Below are 16,333 nucleotides of genomic sequence, written 5' to 3'. Positions count from 1 at the left end.
GCCGATCTCATGTGTGTGTTCCCTGATCAACACTTTAAAATGATTTGCTCACATTTCAAAAAAGTAACATAACTAGCATTATATTATATCCATAAACTAATGTGAGAAGAATTGATACCCTCACGATGCCCCATTGTCCTATCCAAACCTATAGTGAGTCTCTTCAGTTGAAAATACCATTTTCAGCAAATTCTTAGTTTCCTTTGTTTGGATTCAAACACAGGTGAAGGTCTGACGCACCTGCCTGTGTCGATGGCTGTGTGCATGTACTTTATGCATTTTCCATGTGGAAGAAAGTATCTCCCCCACTACAATCTCTAACTATTAACACATAGGAAACATACTGTCTTTTGTATGCTTATATTTTATCAACCCATTTTGCTGGACTGCCTTTCTAATTCTGAGAATTTTTAAGCTGAATGTCATGAGTTTTCAAAATACAAAGGTACGGCAAACTTCAAGCAGAATTTCATATTTGTGTTTCATTTCTTATTGCAATGGCTGGAACTTCCAGGAAACAGCCAAGTAAAAGATACATAGTGATTGGTTTTCATGGGAATGACAGTGACGTCTGCTGTGTGATGTGGCAAGTTTAGATAAATATGTATCCTGTTGAGGGATTACACTTCAGTTTTTAGTTTCCTCATTTTTTAAATGGCGGTTGAATTTTATCAAACAATACATCTTCCTAAAATCCAATTAAAGAGTATTTTTTTCTTATTAAACCTACTGACGTGATGTTGTTGCCAATCCCTTTCTTATTATTATACAATTTCTGCTGCCATGAAATGTACCCCACTGGATCCTGGCAGATGTTATCGCTACCATACTGTCACATTTTCATTAATACTTTCAGGATTTTTGCAGCCACTTTTACAACTGAGATCTTGTAGTAATTTATTTGCTTGTCCAAGTAATTTATTTGCTTCTCTTTTTTTCCTGTTTTTGAGAAACATTGGTAAAATGGGTAGCCGACTTTATAATCTACACCAGCATATTACCATTTTCTATGTTCCGAAACAAGCTCCGTGTCAGGAGAAGATTCTCCTTGGAGTCTGGAGACCTGACGGGTGTCACCCGCAGAGCCCCCCGCAAGGGACGCAGGTGGAGGGGCCGTGGCAGTGAGGTCCATGAGCTCGCGGCCGTCACAGGAGGCAGGAGACTGTGGGCTGTGACCAGGCTGCCCCACCTTGATCCAAGTTGAATAGCTCATTATGTCCCCAAAACAGTTCAACTAATCATAAAAAAAAAAAAAAATTACTGATATTGACCAGGAGTGTTTCCACCTGATATGTTTATTTTTTTCTGACTATGGGTGGGGTGTTTTTTCTTTTAAATCAATTTATTTGTTTCTAAAACTATGAATGTCTGTCTTTATTTTTTATCAATTTCCTTAGTTTTCTCTAACTCCCTAATGCCTTGATTTGAAAGCGGTTTACGCTGTGCCCGTAGAGACACCATCGTCATTTTGGGGCTTAGGTTTGCCAAGCGGTACCACGGGCCGCAACCTTTCCCTTCTAATATGCGCACATCGTGTTCGGTTATTTCATAAAAGGTTTATTTTTGTCGTGCTGATTTCTGTCTCATTCATTTATTTTTCAGTGGTCTTTCAATTTCATGGGGGCTGGGTGCCTCTTTACAGTTGACCTTGAATCGCCGAGTTCGCTGCACTGGGGCCTGCAGGTGGACTGTGCTCCATCACTCTGCGGTTTCTTGAATGTGCTCCTGGTCCTATTGCTTACCCTGTTTCCTTCAATTTTCATTATGAAAACTTCCAACAGTAATATCATAGAGAACAGTGTGATGACCCCCACATCGCCAGCACCCCTTCCACAAGCAGTGGCTGCCGGCCGGGCGTGCTCGGGCTCACACTCCCACCCCCAGTTCCCCACTCCAGCTCCGCTCACGAGCTGCAGTAGGTTCTTTCTCCCCTAGGAGGGTTCTTTCCAAAGCATAAGCATGGAACTCTTGTTACACCTACCAATGAACCAAATTAACGATAACTCCTTAGAACTGTTGAATACCTGGTCAGTGCTCAGATTCTCCAGTTGTCTCACAATTGTTTGGTTTGGTTTGTTCAAACCAGGATCACGTGAAGTTTGCATGTGTTACTGGGAATGTCTCTTACGACTCTTCTTTAAGAAAAAAAAATAAGGTTGGGTGCATTCAGATACAATTCACATACAGTGGAATTCACTCTTCTCCACAACTGCCGCCGTGTAACCACGCCCATAGTCAGACAACTGACCACAACCCCACAAGGTGCCGTCTGTCCCTCTGTAGTCAGTACTCCTCTCCCACCCCCAATCCCTGGAAATGGCTGATGTGGTTTGGGTCTCACAGTTCCACTTTCCCTAGAATGTCCTGAAAAGGGAGTCATATCCAACACAAATGTTTGATTCCGCACTCTCCCTTAGCATAATGTTTTTGGGATTAGGTCACGTTGCTGCCATGCACCAGAGGCCCGTTCCTGTCACAGTCCATTGTTGGGACGTGCCCAAGTTTGTTGATCCATTCAACAGGTAATGGGTATCTGGCCTGTCCCCAAGTTTGCTGCTCATCAAGAAAGCCAGTATAAGCACTTGTGTATAGGTTTTTGTGTGGACGTGCCTCTGTTTTTCTTGGATAAATACCCAGCAATGAGATCTCGATAATATGACGTGGGTGTGTTTACAAGAATCTGCCAAACTGATTTCCAAAGAGATCCTATCATGTTGCATTCCCACCAGCAAGTTATGAACGTTTCAGCTGCCCCACATCTTCACGGGTACGTGGCCCTGCCGGTGTAGGGTTTAATCCACAGCTGTTCTAATATGAAGGGGGGAGTCTCATTATGGATTTCCCCTGCATCTAATGGTAGAGAACACTGAGCGTATTGTCACGTGCTCAACTGCCATCCATGTATCTTTGCTGGTGATGGGTCTGGTCACATATTTCGCCCATTTTCTCATTCTTGACTGTTAAGAGATGTTTGTATATTCTAGATATCAATTCTTTATCAGATATATGTTTTGCGAACATATTGTGGGCTGTGACCGGACTGCCCCACCTTGTGACTTTTCTTTTCATTTTATTAAAAGTCCTTTCGAAAAACAACATTTAATTTTGATGAAGTACAATGTATCAAATACATTTTCTTTTATGGTTCAGGCTTTTGGTGTCATATCTAAGAAATCTTTCCCTAATTTAAGGTTAAAATTTTTTCTTTTATGTATTCTTTCAGAAGTTCTAGGGTTTTTTGTTTTATAATAAGGTCTATAATCTATTTTCAGTTAATTTTTCTATATGATGCAAGGTATTGGTTAGGGTCTACTTGTTTATTTTAAAGATGAATTGTTCCTAAACCATTTATTGGAAAGGCAAGTTTTCTCTATTAAATGCCTTTGCAGCTTTGTCAAAAACAAATTAACCATATATGTGTGTGTCTCTTTCTGGAAGGTCTATTACTATGTTCTATTGATCTTTGTTCCTATGGGTTTGCCAATTATATATCTCCTCCATTCCTGGAGATTTATCATAGGCATTCAAATCAGTTATGTATGATTCCTCCGCATCTTTTTTCAGAACTACTATGGCTATTCTCTTTTCTTCAGCTTTCCAGATAGATTCAGCTTGTCAATTTCAATAAACTGGCATTTTGTTTAGAATTACATAGATTATAAGATCAATTTGGAGAGAACCAATATCTTAACATTATGGAGTCTTCCCACCCATTAATACAAAATATTGCTCCATTTATTAATGTCCTTGATTTCTCCAATCAATGTTTTGTAGTTTTCAGGACATATGCTTTGTTAGGTTAACCTGTAAATGTTTCATGGTTTGAGTGCTTTAATGATACTGCTATTTTATTTTAATTTCCAGTTGTTCATCACCAGTAATATAGGAATACAATGGAATTTTCACACTGAGCTTGTGTCCTGCAACTTGCTAACCTCACTTACGAGAACTAGTGGCTTGTAGTAGACTCTTTGAGATAGTCCCTATGGTAATCTTTTTGTCTGTATATTGTCTGCACTTTGTATGCTTTCCAAAGTTTTCTTTTTGCCTTATTGAGTTGGTTAGGACTTCTGGTAAAATTTCACGTAGGAATGGGGAGAGCACAGACTCTTGCCTGTTCTCCATCCCAGAGAAAAAACATCAGGCATTCACTGCTAAATACAACATTAGTTGGGCCTCTTTAAAAGACGTCCTTTCTTAGTTGAGGACATGCCCTTTAATTCCTAGTTGTCTTTGGGCTCCTGGGGGGCTCAGTCGGTGAAGTGTCTGCCTTCAGCTCAGGTCATGATCCCAGGGTCCTGGGAGGGAGTCCTGTGTCCTGCTCCCTGCTCAGCGGGGAGCCTGCTTCTCCCTCTGCCTCTGCCGCTCCCCCTGCTCGTGCTCTCTTTCTCTCTCTCAAGTAAATAAATCTTTAAAAAATAATTCCTAGTTGACTTAGAGCTTCATTTGTTGTTATTTTTTTAAATCTGAATAGATGGTGAGTTCGACAAATGCCTTTTCTGCATCTATTGAAATGATCATGTTGCTTTTCTTCTTTATCCTTTTGATAAAGTAAATAACATTGATTTGCTAACGTGGAACCAGCACTGATTTCCTAGAAAAAGCCTTGCTTGGTCATGATGTATTATCAGTTTCATGTATTGCTAATACCACGTTGAGGACATCTGCATCTCTGCTTATGAAGTATGTTGGTCTGTCGTTGTCTCTCTTCGCACTATTTGGTGTCCGAATCAGGGGAGTGCTGAATAAACAAACAAACATGGGCCAGTGTTATTCCTGCTTTTATTTTCAAACAAGTTTGCTTAAATTTGGTATCATTTCTTCCTTAAACATGTGGTAGAACTCCACGGAAGCTGTCTGGGTCTGGCGTGTTCTCTCTGGGAAGGACTGAAATTATGAATTTAATGTTTTTAATACGTAGAGTGCTCTCGTGTTTTCTACTTCTCGAGTGAGCACAGGTAGCTGCGACTCAGGAAGAATTTGTCTCTTTCATCGAAGCCATTGAGTTTATTGTCATGAAGTAGCTTATAATATTTTCCTGTTTGATTTTTACGGTAAGATCCGTAGTGACGTTCCTCTTCTGATTCCTGATGTTAATAATTGGTGTTGTCCCTCTTTTTTTCTTTTTTATTCTTCTTTTTTTCTAGGTAAGCTCTACGCCCTGCGTGGAGCCCAATGCAGGGTTTGAACTCACAACCCTGAGATCAAGACCTGAGCAGAGATCAAGAGTCACGCTGAACCGACTGAGCCACCCAGGTGCCCCTCTCTTTTTCTCTTATTCTCTATAACCAGGGGTTTGTCAGTCGTCCTAACCATTCAATCAAAGCAAGCAAGCAAGCAAGCAATTGGTTTCACTGATTTTCTTTATATTTTTCTGTTTTTTATTTCTGCTCTTGTCAATACTATTTCCTTCCTCTGCTAGTTTCAGGTTAATTAACTTTCACTCTTTTCTAGATTTTTAAGGTGGAAGCTTAGATCATTGATTTCAGACCTTTCTTCTTATTTTCTTGATTTTTCTTTTCTTTTTTTTTTTTTTTTTTTGATGAGAATATTTAAGATCTGGTCTCTTAGCAACTTTAAAGCATTTAATGCAGTGTTCTTGACTATAGTTACCAGGCGGTACATCAGATCCCCAGAAGGTATTCGTCTTCTCACTGCAAGCTTGTACACTTTGACCAACATCTGCCCAAGCCCCCACGCCTAACTCTGGTGACCCCCAGTTTACTCTGCTTCTCTGAGTCCAGCTTGTTTAGATTCCACATGGAAGTGAGATCATACAGTATTTGTCTTTCTCCATCCGACTCCTCTCAACATATGCCCTCAAGGTCCACCGTGTGGTCAGAAATGACAGAATCTCTTTCTTTCTCATGGCTGAGCATATGTCCCACAGGCTTATCCATTAGTCCCTGGGATTAAAAGACAGACACGTAGGTTGCTTCCACATCTTGGCTACTGTGAATAATACTGCAATAAACATGGGAGCGCAGGTATCCCCTCACGATCCTGATCTCAATTCATTTGAATACATACCCAGAAGTGGGATGGCCGGATCGTAGGGCCGTGCTACCTTTAATTTTAGGGTTAACCTCTGTACTGTTTTCCTCCGTGGCTGCACCAATTGACATGCCCACCAAGAGTGCGAAAGTGTTTCCTTTCCTCCACACCCTCACCAATACGGAGATCTTGTCTTTCCGATAATAGTCATTCTGGCAGGTGTGAGGTGACGTCTCATTGTGGTTTTGGTTTGCATGTCCCTGATGACCAGTGACACTGAGCATCTTTTCATGTGTCTGTTGGCCATCTGGATGTCTTCTTTGGAAAAAAAATGTCTATTTAGTTCCTCTGCACACTTTTTTAAAGATTTTATTTATTGGACAGAGAGAGGCACAGCAAGAGAGTGAACACAAGCAGGGGGAGTGGGAGAGGGAGAAGCAGGCTTCCCGCCAAGCAGGGAGCCCGACGCGGGGCTCGATCCCAGGACCCTGGGATCATGACCTGACCTGAAGGCAGACGCTTAACGACTGAGGCACCCAGGCGCCCCCTCTGCACATTTTTAAAATGGATTGCTTGTTGTCACTGAGTTGTAGGCGTTCTTTGTATATTTTGGACCTTAACCCCTTAACAGAGGTATGATTTTCAAATACTTGCTCCCATTCCGTAGGTTGCTTTTTCATTTTCTTCATTGTTTCTTTTGCTGTGCAGAATCTTTTAAGTTTGATGTAGTCTCACTTTTTAATTTTTGATTTTGTTGCTTGTGCTTTTGGTGTCATATCCAACCTTGTTGTCAAGACCAATATCAAGGAGTTTTTTCTTTGTTTTCTTTAAGGGGTCTTACAGTGTCAGGTCTCATGCTTAAATCTTCCTAATTTTGGTAAGTATTGTGAGATAGGGATCTAATTTTACCTTTTTTATTGAAGTATTGTTGACACACATTAGAATAGTTTCAGATGTATGACATAGTAATTCAACATTTATATATTAGGAAATTTCATTTTTCTGCATGTGGTTATCCAATTTTCCCAGCACTATTTATTGAAGAGACTATCCTTTCCTCACTGAATATTCTTGGCTCCCTTTTCAAATATTGGCTTACCATATATGCAGGAGTTCATTTTTGGGCTCTCTAGTCTGTTTCATTGGTCTATGTGTCTGTTTTTATGCCAGTACCATGCTGTTTTGATTACTGTAGTTTTGTATTATAGTTTGAAGTCAGGACATGTGATGCCTCTGGCTTTGATCTTTTCTTTCTCAGGATTGCGTTGGCTATTCAGGGTCTTCTGTGGTTCCATAAATATTTTAGGATTTTTTCTATTTCTGTGGAAAATGCCATTGTAATTTTGATAGGGATGGCATTCAGTCTATATATGGCTTTGGGTAGTATGGATATTTTAACAGTATTAATTCTTCTGATCCATGAACACAGACAAATGTTTTTCCATGCCTTTCAATAGTTAACCTGAGCTTTAAACAAAAGACAAGGCAAAACTGACAGGCAAGATAACAGGGGGCTGGGGCAGGGGTGCAGAGGCAGAAGAGAAGCAACGTTCACTGTAGACAAAGTGGAATTTGAGGTGAAAACTTGGGTGTGACAAAGCCGATCCGTTGCTGATCTGAGAACATCTTTTCCTTGCTTATGCATGTGTATGACTTCCCTGTTGGCATACGTTTCTTCAATCACAGACTTTTGTCCTCATAATTCTCTAAAGCTTCCCCACCAACTAATGACATCTGGTGCTGAGGAATGATGTGAAACGACACCCATTCTGTTCAAGCCGTGCCTCTCCCTCTCCTGCAATTTATCAGGACATAGTGAGCAAGATACACGGTGTGGCCACATGTCACGCTCCTGCCTCACTAAGTCTTCCACGGAGGTCCGATACAAATAGATGCCTTGTTTGCTTTCTACTTCGCATATTACCTCCTCTCATTATTCTCGTCCCTCGTTGTCCCAGACACGCATGCTTGAGACTTTTCCTATGCTGTCTTCCGTCATTACCTCCAGAATCAGCTCTCGTCTTTAATGACTTTAATTGCCAGTGTTCAAAAGTTCCCTTGCATTCTTTTCTCATGTCCGACTATCTTTCTGCACGACTTTGCAACTTGGCACTTTTGATCTTATCTTTTGCTGCTTTTCTATAACATACTTTTTTTTTTCCTACTAAGACCAGAAGTTGATTTATCCAACATATTGACAAGTTCCTGTGCAAGAACCTGTTTCTAAGTTTGTTTTTCTTGCACGCCTTGTGAGGAAATGAATCTTTCATGAAGCAGAGTATGTTCGGTCTCCCCACCTCATCTTCCACTGGCATGCTTGCTCTCTCTCTCTCTCTCTCTCTCACTGGTCATCTTTGAATGAGGTGGGTTTGTTTTTTCTCCCAAAAAGATGTTGGTAGAATCAGGTTCTTTGATCTTAAGCTGAAGGGCAATGTTATACAGACAACTTTTAGGCCAATCTCCATGTTCCACTAAACTCTTATTTCATGCATCTTTACTGGACAGAGGCTGAATTAATTATCTTCCCCTTCCCACTGCGTGATACTCTGAATCTAAGTCATTTTATTTCTGAGCAGCTGCAGGGGCTCTGAGTTCTCATTTTTACAAGTACAGTACAGAGCCTCCTTAGGAAGCATGATTTCCATGCAGCCCTGTCTCCTCTTCCACTCGCTATTATCCCCATGTCCTAAGATGTGGTGCCACGCCTCTCCTCCCTGGGAAGACGGGCTCCCAGTGCTGCATGGGAGAAAGGGGATGTCAGTGGAGGAGATCAAGCAAAGAGGCTGCCCTAAGTGTGGAGGAGCTCCTCAGGAGGACAGCTTCCGTGCTGGTGGCACGCTGCCTCTCCTCCCCAGCAGTCTTGCCTTGAATCAGTTTCCGAGGTCTGGAAATGAGTGAGTCCTGGCTTATTTCTCAATTCAACCCATTCATACTGTAATTAGGGATAATTCCTTAAAAAGCCGCTAAATTATTCATTAGAGACTTAAGTTTCTAGTACAGCTGTAACTTTGCATATTTTTAAATGCTTGGATTTACTTCTCAATGAGAAAAGGCTCTGTATTCTCTGTGTCTGCTCTGCTTCTCTTCACTGAAGGAACCATGGATCCTGAGCCAAGGAAGGATGGAAAATTCCGCAACACTCTTTAAAGAGCTTGGGGCGTACCCACCACACAGTTCCAGTGGGGTAATGGGGCTCATCTTGCAGAGCCTGGTCCACTTGCTGCCCCATCCCTGCCCCTCCCCGTCTACTTCTGCGGTGCGGCCACACTCAACCATGTGTTATGACCCGACACCACATTTCTCATGTGTTTGTGTCTTGGGCCATTCCACTCCCTTCATTTGGAATTCCATTCCCCTCTTCCTGCCCTGTTAAAGTTCTGCTAAATCTTGGAGATGTGTTTCAGGTGGTATCACCCCCCCTCCCCTGGGGAGGATCCATGTTGTGTGATTTTATCTGCTGACTTGCCTGTTCCCCACTGGAGCATGACCTCCTTGCATGGCTGGCGGGGGGGAGGGGTCCAGTGAATGAAGGCAAGAATATGATATTAACCATCTGCTTCCACGATTAAAGGTGGCCAATGAGCTTTTCTCAGATGCACATATGATGGCAGATCATCACTATTACTGTCAACATGAGTCTAGTATAGACCAAAATGAAGTTAAGTCCTTTATAATACCTCCTAGACTTTAGATGACTTATCCAAATTCACAGCTGTGCTAATATTACAGGAGACCCTGTTGCTGTGCAGTCAGTTAACCAACAATGTATCGGGTTGTGCGATATTAACATGAGTCTCAGAGGTCACCAAGGCCGGCATCTCTACCTGTTACAACCTCTAATTCAGTTCAACAAACAACATGCTTATTCAAACAAAGCTGCTATCTAGTGTCGTTTCAGTGGAGCTCATGGTGTATATTGACATTGCACTGCAGACAAAACAACTCTGCATATAAAACATTACTTCAAAAATGATTATTACACTAAACTACTATCTATCCAGGAAAGGAAAATGAGCTTCGCTCACTAAGACCTATTTAAAATGAGGGTCTTTGACTCATTCTTCTGGTTCTTTTGGAGTTCTAATAGTGTGTCTTTGACGAATTGAAAACAGATCAATAAAATATATCTATGATATGAGGCTATTTACTTATGAATATAACAATTTGTAACAAGTTTGATCAACTTAAAATACAACTCTATAACATATTTATACATGATATATTAATAGAAGATATGCAATATGTTTTACATTTAAAATGTATAACTATATAATGAAAATTAAATATAATATCTAAATTTATTGATTTATAATAGGATGTAAAATTTAATAGCAATTTTAGAGAGAGAGAGAGAGAGAGAAAGCATGTGTGGGTGAGTAGGGTGGGAGGGTGGGAGAGGGGCAGAGAGAGAGGGAGAATCTTATACAGTTTCCATGTCCAGCATGGAGGCTGACATGGGGCTCGACCTTATGACCCTGAGATCATTAACTGAGCTGAAATCAAGAGTTGGGTGCTCAAGCATGTGGGCTGCCCAGGCACCCCTTAATAATTACTTTTAACAATACTCTGAAAACTGACATATAGAATGTTTCATTGCATTTTCATTTTCTTGTTAACTATGCTGAAACTGCAATGATGTTATCTTCTTTTTTAGCTGACCTGGAGCTGACCTCACCTCCTGCAGTTGCCAGCTCCCCTCCCCGCTTCTCTGCTAAGCAGTCAGTAACATACAGACAACCCCCTGCATATGTTCTTTGCACACAGGATATTTAACACATGCTTTCCAGAATAGGAATTCCTAAAACTTCTGAAATTTATCAAAAAATCAAAATCTTCACAAAGAGTTTGGAAACTCCCATCTTGAACACATGCATTTAACTGTTATTAAATTACCTCTGGGGGCAGACACATTTCTCCCCAAAAGATAAGTAAAACTATAAGTGTTATTTTCTTATGGGTTATAAAAAAAAAAAAAAAAAACTCAGGGAAAAATAAAAGCAGAGATTTAACAGAGGGTAGACCAGGTCAGAATGGTTATTCTATTATCAACCATGTTAGTAAGAAATACTTTGTCCCTTAAAATGGAGTAGTCAAAAGTCAAAGGTAAAACAAACATAAATATGCTTTGAATAAAGTATGAGATGTTTGCCACACAAAAAACAATATCCATCTGAGAGAAAAGCTGTAAGTTGCCATAAGCTTCTTCAACTAGGTATTCAGCACATTCATAGTATGGGTTTTCTAAGAAGAGGAGTAGCTATACTGAGAAATGTCTCTATGATACTCAAGGGTGGTACGCAAGCCAGCTAAAGCCATGGAATTCTTACATAATACATGCAATCTGGTCATCTTTCATGGTCATTAAATAGGCAACACGATCATCTTAGTGTAAAAAGTTCATAAATGTATGTATGATACGCATTCAGATTTTAATAACTCAGTAATGCACAATTACAGGGACAGAAGGCAAGTTTCAGTCAAGAATCATGAAAGCCTGTGAAAAACACAATAGTTGAGTTGTTCTTCCTGACTTATTACTAAACAAGATCTGTAGCAGATTAAAAATGCGTAAGGTAGGCAAAGAGAGAAGAAAATAAATGTATCTCCTAAACCAGCACTGCACTATCCACAGGAACATGTCCTTATTACAAAATTTTAGAGACACACATTGAGAAAAGCTTGATAGGTAGGAAATTACAGGAAGATAATGTAATTCTGAAGTCATAAAATATTCCATAATGGAAGGCGTTGCAAGATAATCTTGGCATGGACAATGCTTGCTTTTATAATATGATCTATGTTAAGGTGATTTTAAAAATCAATTTAAAAATTCATAAGATGATTTTATTCTCCTGTTGCTATATAGGTTTATTATACAATCTTTCATCCAGAGATAATTTCATGGGACTCTGTTCCAGGACAAATGTTCTTTCAGGCCACTAGGCTCCAAAGATAGAACAAAATCCATCTTCCAAACGGTACATTTTTATAGGCCCTTCCCAATATCACCCCCAGCATGCAGGCAAAACTCACAAACATCTTACAAGTGCCCCTGTCCTGCAGACCAGGGAGCTCTGCTACAGGCACCTCGCCCCACACGAGTAACGTGGGCAGTGACTTGCCTCGTCAGTTAGTGCTCCCGTTAAGAGCTGTCAGCAGAAGATTTAGTCCAATTCTAAAAATGGAGCACCGAAAAATAGGATTCTATCAAAATCCCCTAACCATACCTTCATCTGAAAAACAGATCCCACAGTCTAAAAACACAATGAATGAGCTATTAAACATCCAATTTCTTTATAAAAAGGAATCACGCTCATGAAAAAAATTAGAACTTGAAATAATCATTTCGTTAAAACGACAAATACAGTTTCCATACCTAAAACTAACCGATGAACTAAAGCAGAAACAAAAAATAATATATATTTGGGGCACCAACCTGGTATTGGCTGAGGTGCTAACAGCACAGTGGGAAGAGGCCGGGAGGCAGGAGCTGGTCTGGACAGAGACAGAGCGACTTGATTTGCCAACAAATGAGGCTTTTCATGGCCATGGAACAACCTTGACTCTTCAGGATATATCCACGTTGAGTCCAGAGAAAAGGAATTATTAAAAAAGATCTGTCCAAAAATAAAGCAAGCATCACATTTAAGACAAGGCACATGGTAAAAGCTAAACACTGCTGTAACATATTTTTCTTTCTTACATTGATCAAATATTGGGGATTCTACAAGTGAGGACTCTGTAGAAGCATCATTCTAAAACCTAAAGATCCACGGTGCTCTGACATCAATCCCCTTCGAGATAAAGTCTCCAAGGCTGGTCTTCCACCATCAACTTGGTTAATTCAGCCTAGCAGCCACTTCACAGATTGAAGAATAACCCCAGTGAGGTAAATAGTGTGTTGTAGAAAAGTTACCGTACCACTCGCCTTTAGTTTCCAAGCAAACACAGTGTGGCCTTTAAATTTGAATTCAAAAGCTAAGATAAACCATCAGAAAGATGAAAGCAATAACAGCAAGAAAAACCTGCTCATAAAATTTATACTTAAATCATGTAATGTTTAAGACTAGAGTTTGATAGGGGCGCCTGGGTGGCACAGCGGTTAAGCGTCTGCCTTCGGCTCAGGGCGTGATCCCGGCGTTCTGGGATCGAGCCCCACATCAGGCTCCTCTGCTATGAGCCTGCTTCTTCCTCTCCCACTCCCCCTGCTTGTGTTCCCTCTCTCGCTGGCTGTCTCTATCTCTGTCAAATAAATAAATAAAATCTTAAAAAAAAAAAAAGACTAGAGTTTAATCAATGCTTACAGATCTAAAAACTAAAAAAATTTTAAAGTGGATTCTGATTCAGAAGTAGAAATTTTATATTATTCTACGGAATCCAAATTTTCCAGTTGAAACAAAATGACTCCCCACCTCGGCTGGTGTTTTTGAACAGATTGATCTTATTCTGACAAGGTTTATCTCTAGATCTAGATATTACAGTTAGAACACACACAATGTTTTCTGCTGGTATGGAAATACCCAGCAAATTCATAATTAAAGGTCCATTTATCTAATTAAACTATTTGCATTTTACCTTACAATTAGGTATCCTTTTGTCTATCCAACTTTTCCCAACAGGAGGTGGAAGAGCAGATGGACAGACGTGTGGGAAAATGGGCACCAGCTCCACAGTGGAAGAGGGGGACAGTCCTATGGATGGAGAATGGCCACCGCACAGCCACTGAAACCCAAGAAAAGATAAAGGAGTGCTCATTAGCCTAAACAGATCAACTACTTTGTACCACAAGATCCCATGATAGCTGCTTTGAGAAAATAATTTAAAAATGTATGTATTCAATTAAGAGAGAAATTCCTCCTTTCAACAGTGAAAAAAAACATGAATATTCACAAATTTTAAAAATGTATAAAAGTTTTCATATTTGAATCATCACAAAGCATCACCAACATTGCATTCTTCAATACTTCAAAAGAATTTCTAAGCACAAAGCCATGAGAATATAGTAAGAAATTGGTTTCTGCCCTGAGATAATGAGAAACCACAATGGAAAGATGAAATGCTGGGTATTCCTTTTATAATTTTGGAATTATTTTCACAAGCAAGCAGGCAGCTATATTTTATGATAATCCTTTCAATACAACATTTTGTATTAATTACACTTACCATTTAAAAACCAACACAACTAATATTTTCAAAATAAAATTAGCTCAGGGGCTAGGATTCAAAGTTTCCCGAGGTTCACAAAGGCAAATACATTCCAAGGCAAAGAAATTGTAAGTGAGCTTATCACACAACTGAAGATCCCAATGCACAGAATAAAATTGCAAACACTGCAAGGGGACAGACAATTTAGGATACAGTCTCCCTAATTCAAATAACTGAGTCTTCATCAGTGAAGAACTAATAAAATCATTGTTCAATGGTATGGAACACTTTGATATCTATTTGTTTTAAAATCATAAAAGCATCTTTGATTTTCCTGTTAATGTGAAAATATTCTTCTGCTTCTAAATATTGTCATTTAACTGAAAATATGTAGCACGAAAATATTTAAGAGATAAGTTTTTTTTATTTTTCTTTTTAAATTACACACACACACACACACACACACACTAATGCAGTGTTCTCTACAGAAAAAAAATGTAGTTCCTTGACATTATATACCTCTAGTGGTAGGACTCTGATATAACAACCCTTTCAAAACATCGAAAAAGCTACCAACGTTTATTCAATAAAACCCAATATGAACTGCATCACACACCGAAATGTGATATCCAGTACCGCATATGTGATGTATCATTAAGTCTAAAGATCAATTTAGGAGGAGTTTAATAACATCTTTTAGAAAAGCTCACAAGATAATATTGGAATTAAATTAATTAAATGATGTATTCTAACACACCACTCATTTGAATATGCTAATGAGGACAATCTTTGGAATAAAATACATGTTATTCCCTGATTTAAATGCATCTGCATAGTTAGATAGCAAACAATGGATCTTGTCAAAACCAGCCTGCCCTGCTCTGTTGCACCATTAATCAAAGGTACAATCACTTTTTCTTTTTAATTCCACGTTTTAAACCCCAAACTCTTCTAGAGTGCAATATGGCATTAGCTAATTTGGTGGACTCAGGCTGACCTAGGGTGGGAGGGGAAATCACCGGCAATATTTCTCAATATTAAAGGCAGGATTTCCTTGCCGGCTTCCATTGGTTTGAATTCTTTTAAGCATTGTCCTGAGTCTATTTTCAAAAAAAAAAAAAAAAAACCCAGATCAGAATCAGAAATAGCTATTGATTCCCAGCTTGCTTTTCAAGTCTGGCAGAGACTGTAAAAGTATTAACTTCTCTGCGATAAGTCAGCCACGGTACGCCGCTGCAACGCTGGGCTCCAGCGGCCGCTACTTCAGCACCGCTCTCTGGACAGCGACCCCGGCCCAGGCGAAAGTTGTGGCCAGGGCGGTCCCAACTCTGGCCTTGGGGCGAGGGCTCCCCAGCGCCGGGCCGAGGGACCGCGAGGACGTGCCGCGAAAACTGCCGAGAGGCAGAACGGGACGTCGAAGCATGAACTTTGTTGCCGATGCATGGCTGCCAGGCTGCACCCTGATGGCTTGGGGAGCCGAGGACCACCGCGGGGAGGGAAGGGCGCGAGCCGCAGGGCCAGGGCCGCCCCGGGGCCAGGCGAGGGCCGCGCCCAGGGTGCGGAGGGGAGCAGCCGGCGACCCCCGGATTCCGGGGTCGGGGGCCGGGGACACGTTACCTGCCCGTGGAGCAAGGGATAGTGGTGCACGGCGGCGGCGGCGTGGTCTGGCGCAGAGGGCAGCGGCAGCAGCGGCAGCAGGGGCTCTCCGGGGGCTTGCCAGCCGGGCAGCCCCGGGAGCAGCGGGCCGGCGGGGGGCTGCGCAGAGGCGAGCAGCACGGGCGGGGGCGCGACCCCGGCGCCCAGCCGGAGCAGCCCGGCCGAGCCGGGAACCATCCAAACCCAGGGCGGCGGCGGCGGCGGCGGGTCTGCATTCATCGGCCAGAGGAGAGGCTGCCGCCGCCGGGGCTGCTGCTGCAGCTGCCGCCGCCGCCGCTGGAGCCTGGCGCCCACCAGCATCCTGCATCCCCGCGCGGGCGGCGGCGGCGGGGGCGGCGGGGGCGGCGGGCGCCCGAGGTGCGGGCCGGCGGCGGCGCGGGCTCCGGAGCCAACTCACTTGGTTCCGCGGCGCGGCCGCTCGCTCCGCCCCTGCCCCGCGCGGGGAGCCCCTCCTCCCGCCCGCCGCCCGCCCCCGAGCGCGGCCGCCCGCGCCGCCGCCCCCGGGCCCGATCGCCCGCGCGCCCCCCGACTCCCGGCG

At 42.0% G+C, this 16,333-nt stretch overlaps 1 protein-coding gene across 1 annotated transcript in view; it reads right to left on the bottom strand.

The window, feature by feature from the left end:
* The window catches only part of TCERG1L (transcription elongation regulator 1 like), a 182,832-nt gene extending 166,737 nt beyond the window's left edge, over nucleotides 1–16,095 (bottom strand). The window contains exons 1-3 of the mRNA XM_040624770.1: nucleotides 15,757–16,095; nucleotides 13,570–13,716; nucleotides 12,431–12,611 (exon numbers count right to left, since the gene is read on the bottom strand). Of these exons, the coding sequence (XP_040480704.1) occupies nucleotides 12,431–12,611; nucleotides 13,570–13,716; nucleotides 15,757–16,095 (667 nt within the window). The remainder of the gene's footprint in view (nucleotides 1–12,430; nucleotides 12,612–13,569; nucleotides 13,717–15,756) is intronic.
* Between the last annotated feature and the right edge of the window lie 238 nt (nucleotides 16,096–16,333).

Source organism: Ursus maritimus, unplaced genomic scaffold, assembly GCF_017311325.1.
Source record: "Ursus maritimus isolate PB19 unplaced genomic scaffold, ASM1731132v1 scaffold_7, whole genome shotgun sequence".
In the NCBI taxonomy this organism is placed as follows: domain Eukaryota; kingdom Metazoa; phylum Chordata; class Mammalia; order Carnivora; family Ursidae; genus Ursus; species Ursus maritimus.
The sequence above is the reverse complement of the archived record's forward strand: the minus strand, read 5'-3'. Positions and strand labels throughout refer to the sequence as shown.